The sequence below is a fragment of the Beta vulgaris genome, chromosome 9, assembly GCF_026745355.1.
Source record: "Beta vulgaris subsp. vulgaris cultivar EL10 chromosome 9, EL10.2, whole genome shotgun sequence".
Classification (NCBI taxonomy): Eukaryota; Viridiplantae; Streptophyta; class Magnoliopsida; order Caryophyllales; family Amaranthaceae; genus Beta; species Beta vulgaris.
Genome location: NC_079210.1, coordinates 25,938,129 through 25,955,300, shown reverse-complemented (window position 1 = coordinate 25,955,300; position 17,172 = coordinate 25,938,129). Strand labels below are relative to the sequence as shown.

At 36.1% G+C, this 17,172-nt stretch overlaps 1 protein-coding gene across 1 annotated transcript; it reads right to left on the bottom strand.

The window, feature by feature from the left end:
* Nucleotides 1–398: 398 nt before the first annotated feature.
* LOC104903455 (26S proteasome non-ATPase regulatory subunit 2 homolog A) lies at nt 399–16,268 on the bottom strand. Its single transcript, XM_010691490.4, has 25 exons — nt 15,881–16,268; nt 15,629–15,729; nt 13,330–13,450; nt 13,176–13,235; nt 11,810–11,877; nt 11,324–11,366; nt 9,948–10,013; nt 9,814–9,852; nt 9,657–9,739; nt 9,213–9,327; nt 7,784–7,858; nt 7,202–7,360; nt 6,613–6,720; nt 6,429–6,533; nt 6,200–6,340; nt 6,017–6,121; nt 3,278–3,499; nt 2,597–2,710; nt 2,297–2,512; nt 1,833–1,892; nt 1,626–1,739; nt 1,462–1,547; nt 1,242–1,350; nt 914–1,092; nt 399–826 (listed from the first exon to the last, which is right to left on the bottom strand). Exons 1-25 carry the CDS (start codon nt 15,998–16,000, stop codon nt 751–753), a joined length of 2,685 nt encoding a protein of 894 aa, XP_010689792.1. The 5' UTR covers nt 16,001–16,268; the 3' UTR covers nt 399–750.
* Between the last annotated feature and the right edge of the window lie 904 nt (nt 16,269–17,172).

The following is a 17,172-nucleotide window of genomic DNA, read 5'->3' as shown; positions in this document are numbered from 1 at the left end:
TGAATTTAATTGAATTATAATATATGAAATTTGATGAAAATATACACAATTTAGTTAAATAATTACTTGAACTGGGTTGGATCGATTACGCAGACCGAGTTGGGCAGTTTTAGTAACGGGCTTTCATGAGTTGGGCTTAAAAAAATTAGCCCACCCCCCCCCCCCTCCCCCTCCTCTAATTTCACAGTTCGAGCTAGACTAAACCGGACTTTAAGTTGGCTCGGCCCAAGAGGCTAAATCAACCCACATTGTTGGTTATCTCTAGCCTAAAGCCAAAACATGTGTATGGACTAGAACATATTCGGGTCATGTTGCAGCATAAGTCGGGGTAAAACCGTAGAAGTAACTGGATTGTGTCATGACAAATCTGAAGAGAAAATTCGCAGAGCGAGTAGATGTTGAAGAAAATAAGCAGCACGATTAATTTCATTTAAAATGAAAATTAGAAGCAAAAAAAGGACTAGCTACCTATAATTTCTGCTAAAAACGTCAAAATGCATGTAATTTTACAACAATCCATCTCAAGCAACCATGGCTAACGCCTAACAGTCCCATCTACAGAATTTCTGGCTGGGTAGTTTGGCACAAAAACATCCATCAGCATAACCGAGATCACTGGAGGCAGCATGAAACTCGTTTTCTTCCAAGGGAAATCTTCCAGCCTTCTAAGACTTGGACTAATATCAATCATCTGAGGCCAAGGTTAATTGATGATCAAATTGATAATTGTCACTTTCTTAGCTTGACAAATTAATGCTCCTCTTTGTATTCAGGGTTCTCCTTTAAGATGACAAAGCCTTCGAGAATGGATGACAAAGGAAGATACCTAGTAAAAACCGACAAAAGTTTTAGTTCAATCACACTTTGTGTTAAAAAAGATACGAATAGACAACTGAAGGAGAATATATCCTACTTTTCTGTAGCGAGTTCTGCCCTATCACCAGCAGACAGAAGAACTGGGGTTGAATGAGTTTGGAAGCCAGTTATAGTCTTAGGACGACCCGCCTGGCCAACGACATCAACTGCTTGACCAACCCGAACAGGCACTGAAAGAGGCTTCAGGTTTTCATCCACAGTCAACAACATTCTTGGCTGCAGAGATCATAAAATAAAAGGCACAGGTAGATCAGCGCTGGCCTCTAGAGAAAGAGGAGGATGTGACCGGATCAGCAGAAAAGGAAAGACAAAAAGCATCCTCAAGTAGGACAAAAGTAAAAAAAATCAGATAATGTTTCACCAACCTGCATTGCAAGGACAAGAAAGTAGAGCATATAATGATACTTCCCCAAGATGATGGATTTCAAATCGAGGCATGCATGAAGCACTGTTACAAGACCAGCAAGCGCCATCCTACAAGGATTACAACCAACTATTAGAGCACAGACAAAGTTTGCCCGACTCGGCAACCCAATTATCTGATTCTAGACCTAATTTTCATGTCTAAATAGCAGAGTTACTTACGGAGATAGCAAAAACCGGTCAGAATGATATGGATTAAGGGTTAATAGACCCTTTCCCATATGTACAAGACCTTGAGCGATTCGAACCTGCACAAATTACCAAGGATGCTATCATGCCAACTACATGAGCAGCTAAATATTTCCAGCACAGGGTAGAAGCCATACACAAAATAGAGCACTTGCGTCCTTGTAATAATAGCTTGACAAATTTCTCAGCATACCAGCAATTCGAGCATTATTGGTACCAGCACCTATAAAACCCAATGAGATAATCGCAGCCTGCATAGAGAAAATTAGAATAGTCAAGACAAAATGAGAAAGATAACCACATATTCCCTTGCAGATGAAACAGTAACCCAAATTTTCCATTACCATTGCTACTTCCAAGTCGGAATCATGGCTGAGTCTACTCAATGTGTCCATAACATTGACCTGCAGCATAGGTTATGAAAAGAATGATCAGCAACACGAGTAATATCCTCACATCTAAAATACATATGCTTGCAAAAGGTGAAATCATAAATGCTTAAAATCCATCCTGCAACATAAGAATTCAACATAACCCATCGGCAATGACAATTCTAAGGCAGTAAGGCTACTCCCTTTTTAAATTAAATTTTCCCTCAACTCCAATGTCAACGTGTCTAGCTTCAATGCACGAGAGTTAGCCCGTATTTCCTCCATATCCATGCTTCAAAAGATTACAGTAGATCCATTCTACCTTAAGTAGATACACAGCCACACAAACTCATTTGACAAACTAATGAGTTCAAACGCAAGCATATTATAGTTCTAACATCTCGAGACACTAGAAACACAAGTTCAACAGAACTTACTTTTGGGTTTGATATGCACAACAGACCAAGTGCAAGAGGAACAGCACGGCGGATATTCTGCTCTCCATATTGCAGCAGATGCTCTAATGAACGAATTGCCATCTCAACACCTAATTCTTCTGCCATGGCTACCATGGCAATCCCTAGCACAGCTGGTCCCTGGTGGGTTTCACCCTTATCAAGATGTTGTGCACAATGACCTAACAGGCTCTGGACCTGCAAAGGCAAAACAACCCAACTGAGAAAACCACTTCTTGCCACATCGGCAACAGTTCATTGAAGCCAAGTGCACTATAGAACCTTGAGAACATTTCCAGTTCCAGCATAAGCACAAGAAAGAAGAGTCATATCACAATGTTTCCTGATCTTTTCATTGAAAGTCTTGGATACTTCTGCTGTTGCTTCCACGCTTTCCTGTCAAACAGTATGAATATATATATAGGTCAACTTTCACTGTCATTAAAGGTTATACAATATATATCATAAATTGGTGTGAAGTAATAACTTGGGCGTAATTTAAAATAGATGCCACAATAAAGGCCATGATAAGTTGATAATGAACATCAACTGCAGAATACGTATTTTCTAAATTAACTTCTAATACGACCTATTATCAACCATTGAGGTTTCAATAGATGGCGAAGAAAATCAATAAACAATTGAGATGCATTGACATCGACTCTCATGGGACATTTCAAATAGAACTGCAGACAAAATAACTATAAATTGGCCATAAGAGTGCATTAACTATACAACCAGTTGTACCATATTTTTTGCTCATATCCTCATTTGGACTTCTCTCATTATACTTATTTTCAAACAAAGCAAAGAGTAAAAATAGCCTTAAGTGTACCATGCTCACTATACACCTGAGTGTGTGATAAAAGTTGTGCCATAAGAGTGACTGATCTTATGAGCATTAGTAATTCAGAAAAGTGAGGAAATCAATTAATAGTTCAAACATTTACCATATCTACTAACCTGCTTCCCCAAATACAAAAGACCAAGGCCCAGGGGTAAAAGCCTGGCAAGTGGCTCCCCTAAATCAGACTCACTTCGATCCATCAATGCAAATATAATTGCCTGTGCAACCTCTTCATTACAGGAACCAACAAATACCAAACCAAGTGAAATGGCAGTGAAGGCAATCACATCAAGAGAAGCCTTCGTATCCCCAAGAATAGGAGTCAGCTTGTGGCGAATCTGCAAATGACCAGCGCATTTAAAATCGCAATTTGCTTCGTACATGAGATAATATTCCAGATAATATATGGAAAGCACTATGATCCAATAATGAATACTAACAAAACAATATCTGCTATAGTTTTCCAAATAATACTTCACTATCACCAAGCAGGTATCACTGCATAAACCTTACAAAACAAAGGCAGGGGGGATCACTTTTTTGTTTTTCTTTAGATATGAGGCATTATTATAAAGAATTTCAAAACATCTTTACTCCTGAAGCTCACCTTCCCATCACGTAAACTAACCTTGAGAAAATGAACAAAAGAGGGAAAACAAACCAGCTTAGGGGAATTTTGGCATGATTTTTTCACTTAAAGACTTGATAAGTTTCAAGGATGAACAAATGTCTAATCAAGGTTGATAAGGCCCAATTGAGTTTAAAACACAAGTTCAAGTGAAGAGAGTGCACCCTAAATAACCAACAAGTTCTCCCCCAGCAATGAGCTTCTAAGTGTATATATACCTTTTCTCGACACCTATATTATTCTTGATAGCACACAACAGAACTAGATACCTATCTGAACAAATTATATAATACTTTAGTCTGTGATCATGTTCCTAACATTTTTGCATTTTCACCTCCCATTGGGTTTATCCAAAACCTTAGTTTTAAAAGATTTGAAGTGCAGTGAGGTGCAAAGCATCCCTGGAACGAGTTGCAAGGAATGTGTGCACACATGCTGCAGGTGAATTGCATTTTAACATCAAAACCTAATCTTTTTTTTTTTTTGCTTGTGGCATTAAGTTTTCAATCAATGAGCCCCATATTTCAGTAGAACTGATATATAAAGCACAACCACCTCCCAAAAAAAAGGAAGAAGGTTTACAAGGCTCAACCATAGGGTTGAGGGAGAAATGATGACCTTTGACTTCCCTATCATAACTCACCAGTTAACATAAAACAAAAGGAAAAACACAAAGATAGTTGGGATCCAAGGCCCTCCAAATGGAAGAGAAAGAGAAAAGTATGAAGAGATGAAGAAAAAGAAGCAGAAGAAGAAATGATGAGCCAAATAGGAGAGAGAGAGAGTGAGAAAAATTGCTCGTGCACAATGGCCACTGGAAGTCTAGAACTATGGTGCCATGATTTATGGCAGATGGCTTGCGAGCATTGTTTGTCATATCCAGTATTTTGCCATCCATGACACCAGATCATGATTAGGCTTAAACCCATACTAGGATTCAATTTTATGAAATTTTTAATGAAGGGCTTTTGCTCAAAATTAGTAATGATGAGGCATGATAAAGCAGCCAGCCTCACCAGAGGAGCTTTTGCGTCCGCCTCTTGCTCTCTTAGGGAGGTCAGTGTGCCTCATCTTTGGGATGCGATTTAGATGTCACTCATGCCTAGGCACGCACTTTTAAAATGTAAGTGCACAACAAGTCTAGAAACAAGTCATTTGGCTTCTACACTGAACTTCGTCTTCAGAACATATGTCATGTACCTCTCATCTCAATCGAGTAAAAATCAATCAAAAAATAAAAAGTTGCCATATGATAGCCAGAGAAACTTCAAAAATGGGAAAATGGTCTTGAGCTATTGTGTTAAAAAATGAATAAATGAAGGTCAAAGATTCTCCAGAGTCAAGGGGCAAGTCCCGTAATGAAGGCACATAATCAAACAAAAGCACACTTGAACAAAAAATGCATATAACTAACTTTTACATAGAATTCTAAAAGCAAGTACTCAGTTTTCATGTTATAAATATTTATTATGGAGTCCAGCATTCAGAGATTATATTTTAAGTTCTTTTGTTGTTTGGGGGGGGGGGGGGGGGGGTTGTTACACACATAAAAGTAAGCCAGCTCATGGAGAGAAAATCCAGTAAGTATTATAAAACTATACTAAACCCTGTTTTTGCTCTAAACTAGTTGATCACCCAATTGTTTAATTATTGGGTTTATTTTCCCCTACTTCATCTCTCTGTCATTTCCTATAAATACTAACTCTAATTTTTGACACTACGGCTGTCACCTAAATCAACGACTTAATCATTGATAAATGTTTCAACATTAGATCGAGTAATTATGAAAGCCCTAGTCTGATAAATAGTCCACAGTATACCATTAACCTACTGATCAGGGGTCCACAGCCCCCCCCCCCCCCCTTTCCCAACCAATACAAAAATTATATGAAAACAAAGACCTACCTAAGAAACATAAACAAAAATCAAGGAGGTCACATTAACCGTATGTATCATGAATTAGACAAGTCGGCGCAGATGAAGAACACTTTCCAAAAACAAGCTTGTGGCAATGATCAAACTTAGCGTGGACAGGAGTTAAAACTAAATACCCCTCTACAATCATGAAGAACAGCCAATCTTATATACTACATGATTTCCTTAAACATGGCCAATCTGATTAGAAAGAAATCAAAATTCGGCTTGAACACAATAAGAAACAATTAAAATACAATGTACATTCCATCTCTATCATTAAAGACAGGATATGCACGCGCATAGAACATACCTGTTCATTCTGTGTGTTTGCATAAGCAATGCCCAGACCCATAATGGCACCAATACGAATAGCCGGATCTTCTTTATCAATATAGTCTCCCAAAAGTGCTAATGCCTGCAGAAAAGGTAAATCATAATTAAGTGCATTATTCAAAAAATGCTCAGCCGATAATGAATTTCTGCTTGGACTTACTGGATCACAATCATTTTTTACACCACAGTTCACAATTCCAACACCAAGTAATGCACCCGCAATGACATGATTGTCAGTACTGTGGAAGTACTTGTCTAGTTGTGCAAGTCCAGAATCAACATCCCACAGCAAGATCATACCCTGCCATAATAGAAGTATTCAGAACTAAGAAAGACATAGAGCAAAGAGAAACATAAAGAAAAGAGCACTAAAAATGCAGCAGACGCACCAAACTCGCAGCAGCACTAGTTTTACCATGTTCTTTGTTTTTGAAAAGCCAATTCCCTGAAGAACTCCCACTTGAGGCATCAGCAGAGCCAGTCATCAGTTTATCCTGTAGCAACCACCACAACATGATTGAAGCTCTATCATATCTCATCATGATTTCAAGACCAATAAATTCAATATAGCACCTGTCCAAAACCAGCATTTACAAATGCATTCACAAATGTAGCCGCCAGATTTTGCCTTGCAGAGTCAACAGTTGCACTAGCACTTGCCCGGCCATCAAGTAAATGAGCCTAATAACCAGATAAATTGAACACCATCAGCATCTACTACTATTAAACAAATGCACATTCTGGAATATAGTAAAGCGACAAAATACACATATAGAGACTGTCTGAGACATGAACAAATATGATGAGATAGCAAAGTAAAGGAGAAGTTACCCACAAGGCCAAAAAAATAATTGATGTCACTATAAGAATACATCAAACAGCAGAACTAACCTACAAGAATTAAGGCATCATTATATGCCAACTTCTTACTTGGCAAAAAAAAATCACCACCATAAGTAGAAGATCCACATCCACATGACATTCTATGATCATCTATTATTTATAAATGCATGTCTACAATAAGTGACGCATAACAACCTTTTCGAGTTCTGTCCCAATAGAATTTCAATCCCTATTTACCCTAAAATAAAATTAGGCACAATATTGTCATGAACAAATTCATATGTCTCATTTATAATGAAAAAGACAACTAATAGATTACCTTGTAGATATCCTCAGGTGCTTTGGCTTCCATGACCTCTATATCACGAGCAAGGGTCAAATAACCTTCAGTTAACTTGGAATTGTTGATAATGTCTTGCAACAGCTCCCTTTCATCATCATCCATAACCATGTTGTCATCGAGCTCAAATGTGACACCCTACATCATGAAACATTGATAAGTAAAATAATGAAAAGAAACAATGCTAAAAGAGGCTCAGAAGATCCTAAATGCCAGCAACATCTCACTTCATAGAATACACAAATGAAGAATAAATAGAGCAGATACTGTGTTTTAAAGATTTAACCTTCTCGGGTTACAAAATGCACAATATAAAAAACGTGATTATATATAATCTATCAAAGCATCTTATGGACAAAGATATCTGTATGTGAATTCCGCTGGGTAACAACTCAAATATCCAAATAGTAATCAGTTAAGGGAACAAATAGAATTTAGGGCACTAGATACAAGAGACTGCCTAAACAAGAGGCAATCTGTCTGGGCTACACCCTTGTGAGTGGTATGGTTCCAGCAAACACAAGCAATCAGGGTTCTTCAGGTAATGATTTTAATACTTACATGACGTGCAAGGATGTAACAAAATTGTTTCTTCCGAAGGAGGTCGTCACAAGATGTGAATATCTGATTAACATACTGCAAGACAGAAAGAGCATCAAAGTCAACAAACAGTTTGAAGGACAATACAAACAGATGTTCCACCATTCAACCAATTTCCCTACCTTACCAATCAGTACAGAAGCATGCCCAAAAAAAAAGAAGTGCTGAAGAAAAAAAAATCCAGACATAAAAAAGGCTCTATATAAATTTGATAGTTAGCCAATCAGCTGAACTGAGAGTAGGCCTTTAATCAGCTTACAGCCTTACACTAAAACTAAATGACACCCACTATCTAACCATGAGGGGCCCATATAAATTTGTCAAACCATTAATATCAAGGACCAAGTTCCACATTGATATAGAGTTGATGTATTTCATTTTTCAGCATGTAACAAAGTATAAGATAATATTACGCAAATGGGGTATCAACCTTGTACAAAAGAAGGCCAAGGACAAATAATCATGCCCTGATAAAATTACAAATCACCAATATAAAATTAAAATTTATCTGTCACTAATATCAGGAAAAAAAAAGGTAGACAAAACCATTAGCCCTCAATCTAAAGATCACAGACAATCTTCCACATTCAGGAATGAGAGCTAGTGATCAAGATAAATTGCTCTAACAGTTGACAAAAACTTTCACCAAACTAGACTTCCTTGTTTGAATGTTAGCTTGGAAGATGGGAGGGAAAGCGTATACACATAAAATAAAATAAAGTCTCCCCATTTTCGCACCCTGAGGACAATTGTACAAATAAAAATTTGGGTGCTAAATTTGGGAAATAATTTTACGTATCTACAGAAAAGAATAGGAGGAATCCATTTTCCTAACCTTCTTTTTAAGGTCATCTTGCTACCCTTTTTAAGTGAAGAAAAATATCTTCCCCTCCCATTTCCTCTTTTCACCTTCCCTTCCCCTTCCCTTTATAATTGTTATTCAAACAGACAAACACCTATTTATTTTCACAGCTCTTCCATTGTTATTATTTTATTTTATTGCTTTCAATAATTTTTTCTCCTATTGTTGGGAGTATTTCTTCTCCTTCCTGGAAGTAATTGTGTCTCACAATGTGAAAGTTTGTCGTAATTAAAGAAATGAAGGTCTGATCAGTCCGGTTTCTACACTTACATCGACATAAAACATAAGAAGACCTCAGTGGGAAGATGTTTAGTCACCAATGTTAAACCAGGTCAACTGCAACATGGTACAAGAGTCGATATAAGTTGACATTCGTAGCAGTGTTCGCTTTACTTCTACGGTTAATTGTATAATAACTGCATTTGTCATTCACCAAATAACATTCTTCCTTCCTATACAAGAAAGTGAAGGACAGGATGCCTGAATGGAAAGGACGAAATAGGAGGGCATAGAAGAAAAAAGGCAAACCTGCAAGTTGTCCAGAAACAACGCAACCTGAAGTGCAGAAGCATACTCTTCACATTTCATATATATAGAGTATGCGATATCCAGTACTAGCATATCATCCGGACTAGCAAGGTATCTGCCAATGTTAAAAGTCAAGTATTAACAGTGTATGGAAGGCATGAAAAAATTATCATAAGTAAGATACATAACAGAAGTCCAGAACATATGCATATGCTGCACAAGCAGGTTATAGCGACCATATTAATGACTAAATTCCAAAACATATTGTTGCAGTGCTCTAAGCCTCTAACTTTAAATTTAAACACCACAATTTAGAGCATTCTTCTTCTAATCAACAAATAACATTGACCTTTCATAGACATTATGATTCGAACCTTGATCAGACTCAGACGAAGACGATAACAGTAATGATATAATCAAAGAGGATGGTGAAAAGTAACTTACTTAGCTGCAGCAGTCAAATACAGACACGTCCTCTTGTAATTTTTCTCATCCACGTGCTCTGCCAACAAGTCGAGATCTTCTACCTAGAGATAGCAGAGCGACAGTCAAATAGAGTTCTTCAAGTTCAGATGCCAAACCAGACAAGACTAGCCAGTACCTCCATGAGAAGATCCACCGCTTCGGGCTCTGCATTGTGCTACAAGATGGAATTTCTCATTAGCAAAAGAGCACAAGTTAAAAAAAAGCCACAACAAAATCAGGTTGCTTAATCAAGCATCCAAGCAAATATACCTTCATGTGAAAAGCAACAATTTGTTGTACCAGATCCATCAGATCCTCAATTGAGTCTTCCTCATTCTGAAATTATTAACACAAACAGAGAATAAGTTCAACAAGCTCTCAAAAGGTCAACAGCTTACATATAATCATCCAACACAAACAAGATCAAACATGAAATATTGATGTCAACACCAGCTGGAAGTTCCTAACTTCAACCCCAACATATTAAGAGCACTGTCTCCACACAGCAACACTACCCACTCAAGCTAGCAGTTCATATCACAACCAATGTCACATAATTCGCAGATCGATCCGGAATGCGGAACGAATTCGAGAGCAGAATTCGCTACCCCTTGGTGAATCCGGTTCGATAGGTCAATTCGGATCGATAAGTGAATCCAGAAAACGCTTTAAAAATTAGTTGGTACTTGGTAATTTGAGAAGTATTTTATAATTCCCTTTATAATTGTCAAAGAAAAAATAAAAAGAGATGAGGCTTCCAGCTGTCATACTATCATACCCAACTACCCCACTATTAAGAACAATGAAGAACATTAAATGGTCATACAAAGTTCTATATTTTCAGCCAAATCTTCAACCTTGAACTGAGAAAATGGTCCAATTTCATGGAGAAGTCAGAAGCCCCTTGCCGAAAAAGTGTACGCTACCAGAAGTGCATGCTCTCACGGGAAAAAAATATCGCATGTTCGAACCATGGCAGCAACTACGGGAAGTGCCTGCTCTCGCCGGAAAAGATGTCGGCAACCCAACTCGTCAACCACACCGATTGACTTGCCTTACCCTCCTTGATGAGAGCCCCAATAATTAAAACCTTGATTTAGTGAATTACATCTCCAATTGCGGATCTAGGGTTTTACCATTTGAACCCTAGATCTGAAATTTTTGTCAAATCTTGCTTTTCTCCTTGCAATTGATCTTCCAGTCATTGACAGAAAATGACGTCTAAGAGGTAAGTGCGCTAATTTGGTCGTTCCAATTCGCAAACCATACCGATTTGGCACGGTAACGAACTGCGAATGAGAACGAGCGAATGCAATCCTAATTCGTGGTGATGGGGAGTGAATTATGTGACTCTCATCACACCATCATTGACCTTTAAATTTCTAAGAAATCTGAAGTTGGAAAGTAAGCTACACATGTAGCATATAGCACTCTCATTATGGCATAGCCACAAATCAGATTGCAGAGCTTAGAATAGAAAATTGAAACATATTAGTATGACGTTTGAAAGCAATACTCATCAACCAGTCAATGTTCTATTGTTCTTCTGTTCTGCAGGTTCCATATACATTAAAGATTAAACAGCTTTAGCTTGAATGCACTACATGAGATCACACCAGCGAACATAAATAGATATAAGAAATTACCTGACGCTTTGTATATTCTTGTGCAATTTCTCCTGCTAAATTTCTGCAAACACCATTAATTTCAAAAGCCAGATTGTTAGCTAAAAATTATACACGTGTAGCACAGCATCACCTACAAGGTTATCTCATTGCTAAGCAGTGATATTATACAGAGAGTAACGGTGTTGGAGAAAATGCTGAAACAATAGAACTCTTAAGGATTGAAGACAGAACTATACTACTTCTGTAAAGCCTGCTGCCTGCACTTCTACTTTTATTTATCTTTGTACTTTAGCTTGAAAAGATTCCAAATCAAAATTCAACATCTATAAATAGTTTAAAATCGAGTAAACACCAACAACAGAATAGTCAATTTATATGCTGACATAAGCACGATATTGATGGAACACATGCTATATATATAGTACATAAGTGCTCATTATGTACTAACAGACCATGAGTCTCTAAGATATGAAAATATATAAATCCAATAAATTCCAGTTTTACCTCACATATTCATGACCCCAAGAACCAATATCACCTTCAGATCCCAGTAATCTGTACTTCAAGCTTTCCTGCAGAATGTGAGAGCAAAACCTCATCAAAACAATTTCAATCCCAATGTGCATTGCATTATTAACAAAATTTTATAAACCACTCTCATAGCATCAAAAGATGAACAGTTAGTCAATGGAGACATCTACTAGTGTACTACTCCCTCTGTCCCTAATTATTTGCTGCATTTAACTTTAGGAATCGTCCCTTTATATTTGCTAGTTGCTACGTTTGAATTCTTGAGCCTATGTTCAAAATCTACCTTTGACTTTGTGAATTGAAAGTTTAAGCTTCAACCACCAAGTCACTGAAAGGTTTGTGAATTTCATTAAGAAATAACATTAATTTGAATGAACTCTCAAATCTACTACTGAAAAAATGTCAATTGAATTAGAAAATACCACTCATTTATTGCAAGCTTTCCCCGATTAGGCACTATCCCCCATAAAAGAATAATAAACTAATACAATATAGAGAGCAAACAAAGAAAGAGAATGCAATCTTACAAATATCAACAAAAATGTACATACAATTACAAATCGATACATGATAAAATACAAAACAATGGCATGCAACATCAACCAAAAACAAGTCAAAATGACATGCAACTTCAGGCATCTCTCGAATAATATCTTTAATTTGCATCATTTATCTCATTAGTACTCTACTTTCTCCAACAACCTAAATTGAGTAGCACAAACATGCGATCTTCAATCATAATAAAAATTAGTTATATTTCATATTAATTACATCATTTTCTTGACATTGAAGTTTCATATTAATTGCAACATTACCTTAATAGGTAGTGGATTCTATCTCTCTCCTTGTCACATGGGTCCCACATCTTATCTATCTCTACCTCTCTACACTTTCATATGACCTTAAATAGAGTGTCATTCCTATATATTGCAATTAATATAAAAAGGAGAATGCTGATGAATTTGTATCTTTTTACATATTAAATTCCAATAGGACCAAAAACCAATCCCCTTGTACCCTAGATCCATTTCTTTTTTCCAAAGTCAAAGTTCATTAACTTGGACCACATATTCTCACTAGTATATACAAAAAATTATCATTTGGTATCTTGTTAGACTAACCACAATATGCATTTAGTAAAACAGCTCTTTAGAATTGTTATTAATGTGCAATTTTAAAAAAAAAAAAAAAAAAAAAAAAAAACTTAAGAAGGGACCTGAGACAATTTGGTAGGAAAAAATCTGATCCTTGTCCCCCCCACCCTAAATAAAAAGGCAAAAAACTGAAAAGAAAAAAGAAAGCAAAAATAATTCCGCCACCACTGTAAGAGATAACTCACCCGTTCACCCTCTGCTGACATGGTCAATGCCAAAACAGAAAGTATATCCGCTAGAAATTCCTGTTTTCGTCAAAATATAAGCAAAGTCAGTCACTATAACTAAATACTGATATACCTTGATAAGAAAAACTGAGAAGACACAAAGGGAGCCTACCTTCAGTTCGGAGTCACCCATTGTTTCATAATATGCCTTAAGTGTTCCATAATGTGGGCGGAGAAATTTCAAGGGCTTTGGAACAGAGGTCATAGAGCTTGTCGCTGACCGGATCTCCTGCCTACAGAAATTTGAAAGACACAATTCAGATAACTGAATGAACAGGCTATACCTGTTTTACATTGACCACATAATTCTTTCCGAAAATACAGAACTTGCGAACTCAGAAGCCATAATCTCGGAAAAAGCATGACCATACTTCAGTCACACCATAAAAACACTTGAAAAAACCACTACTAAAACTAAAGGCTATGCACACGCGCAAGCAATAGAAGTGACTTTCTGAATCATCATTTCCTACAGCATGCAATCATTCACAGCCAGCCTCAATCTGTTGCTTTTGAACATCAATTGTTAAGATTGAAACACGACCCACAAGCTATGTTGTCAGGTAACACAATGTTACCAAAGAGATGTTCCAAAAAAGTTGCAAGAGATGCACACAATTTTGTAAATTGAATATCCCCTTAAATGGGTTAAAGACAGGAGCATCAGAACATGACTGCACAGGTTTAGTCTCATATATATTGATGTTGTTCTGAGGTAAACACAATGTACACACAAAAAAAAATCCATTTTTTTTGGCCGATACACAATTCATTGAGTCTAGCATTCCTGTGCAATTCCCTTCCTTAAGTTCGAATATTGAATTCACATTGAATGGGATGAATATCCTAAGAATAGCCCTTGGTCACACTAACAACACCCTACCCCAAAAGACCTTCATCAAGTACATATTATCACTAAACCCTAACTATTGTATTCAAAGAAGGTTGCCTGTAGCTGTTGTTTTCCCTCCATCCCATAATAGTCTTTACGCTTTCCATTCTTATCAATACATATTCTTTACACTTCTCTTTTCGAAAGGCCCCACTAATCCAGTAATGCCTCTCTTTCTGACTTTGGCCCATCATGAACATATTGTACTAACCTCTCTTTTTAATAAATTAACACCTTAATCTCCTTAGATAGAATGTTAGGGGCCACACTCTCTCTCTCTCCTTCAATTAAAAAATTAAAAACATTTTCAAGCTATCTATAACCAAACTACTATTTATCACCTAATATGTACCATCATTGCCATGATAAAGATTCATTGGGAAGTAGTGAATAGTTATGATTTCTTCCTACAGCACTAATATTCAGGGTGTAAATGGACTAGGTAAAGTCCCACTTTTAAGACTAAATGGGACAAAAAAATTGGACAAGATTTAGACTCAAATTTTTTACTCAAAAATATTTGGCACTAGATTTGATTCATTCTCTTGGAGTCTAAAGTCCAAACTGATTTTTTCAAATTAACATAAAAATACAATTTGAACAATATTTCAAAGTAATAATTTTGCGTTTTTAAGTAAGTAATCATATTTACCCGCTTTTGCAGTTCCATTATTAGTTTATGAAAGTTGTGTCAACACTCATCTGTTTAATCATTGAATATTTCCACCAAAAAGGGTTTAATTAGGCTCCTAAAGCAGGAAAAGATTGGATTTCAATTAGAAAATTGTTAGGATTTTACTAGACTCAGACTACTCTTTCAATACAATTAGTACTGCATTTGGACAAATTTCCAAGTCCAAGATATTTTGGACTTCGATTTTGGACTGAGAAAGCCGTACACAATTCAATCAACTCAATTTACGACATGTTTAATATACAAATCTTTTTCACTTCAATTATTTCCCTAATTCCTAATATTGATGGTTCAAAGGGCTTCCTAAAATTGATGGTTCAAAGGGGGCAAAGAGAGAAAATGCAAACAGCATTCTATTATTACCACTTCTTCCCACAAAAAAATATCACATCCATGTCAGCCGACTTGATCATCTAGCCAGTCTTAATTACAAAATCTTTTCTTTAACTGGAACTCTTATTTATAAATTAATGAGTGGGGATATCAAAAAATAAAACATTTTTCCTAACTCAACCACTATGACAACAAACTAGATATGCATTCGCCTCACTACAAGTTGTAACATTGAGCATATACATTGCATAGGTAAGCCAAACTATGTTATGTCGAAGAGGAACCAGCGTTCACTCTTTTCATGGATTTCTACAATTACAAACAAAATAAAATTTAGAGGCACAGCCACCAATAAAGTAAAACTTATGCATTTCCCATATATATTTATTCTAATGGATTTTTAAAAAAAATCTCCCCTTTATCACAATTATCCACTGCAACAAAACCAAAATCCCAGAAAAAAGAAATTAAAAAAAAAAACTGCAAAGTTACCTCATACTCTCAAGAGCAACTCTTTGCAGCCCAGGATCGGAATCTTGAACTCGTTCCACGTACAATTCCAACTGCTGCTTCAATGCCAAGTCCTCTTCCGACTACAGTCAACAAATTCGGAAACAATTTGTTCACAACATCAAAATTAACCAAAAAAAAACAATAATAACAATTTCCACATTCATTTAAGCACCACAAATTGCAAAAAGCGAAAATTAAGACTGAAATTGAAAATCAGAGAGAACAAATTACGAGATCTTCCTCTTTTTTTTCGTCCTTCTTCTTGGGATCCTTTGATGGCACCTTCGTAACAGCTTCCTTGCGATGTTCGCTAGGGTTTCCGGCACCTGTGTTGCTTGGTTCCGGTTCCATGATTGAGGGGAGATTGCGAATGAAACCCTAGGAGAGAGAAAGTTAGGGTTTGGATTGAATTTGAGATTGTAAAATTTGTTCTGACGACGCAAAAGATGGGAACTTGGAGGAGGAAACTTGAGAAATTGAGTTCGATTAGATTCTCTCAGACTTTTTTGAGTTCAGGATTGTGGCATTTGTGGGGGAGAGAATACAAAAGAGTGAAGATGTGTAGAGAGGCGGTATAAGTAGCAAAGAGGGAGGGGTTTCTTTTTGCACAAGCACAAAGCAACTCTTCTAAGCTTTTCCATTGAGAAGAAATTTTGAATGATATAATTAATGTCTTTTTTTATTTTTCTCACTTTAAATCTTAACACTATTCGTACTAGAGTTTTTTGTACGTGATGCGTGCTTGAATTTTTTTTGTTATAAGAGTCAAAATTTGATTGGTTTAGTTTCTGTCACTTAAATCTTATACCATTCTTTTTGTTTTTGTTTTTACTTTTTAAAGTTAAATTCTATGAACAAAATAGAAATTTTATTGAATTTATTTATGATTTCTAATATTATAATTTTTTAGTTGATTTTTGAATTAAGTACAGTACTTCATAAAGTGTAAAGAAAGTGGACACTTTGATTACAAGTCAATTTTTTCATAGGTTGTAGTTTGTAAGTGAATTTTTAAGTTTTTGTAAAGTTTCCTCATTTTAATGATTTGCATAACGTAAATTGTACAATTTTATGATTTTAGTTGACTTGTGAGTGATTGTTATAATCATATGTTGGTATTTTGTTTGAAGCCCCCTTTGATTTGTAAGTGAATTTGTGATTTAGAATAGGAAGGGGGTAACATAGTCTCTTCATTCGGGGACACCATAGCTCCCCCCTTCCCTTATATAATAGAGATATATTATACTTTTATTCTTGAATGATATTTTACATGAACTTTTTAACCTTGATCATTAATCGTTATTATATTATAGAAAAAGTTAGGTCCAAATATATGTAAAAGTTTCATTATATATAGGAAACACTATAAAAAAGTAAATAATTTTTTTCCTTATCTAACTTCTAAATTCTGATTTCACTACAAATACACCTCTATTTTTTATCATGACCCACCATTAATTGTGAATGGTTCTTGAAATCGTGATTTGTAAGTAAATTTTTGTAAATGTTTTTGTATGTATTGA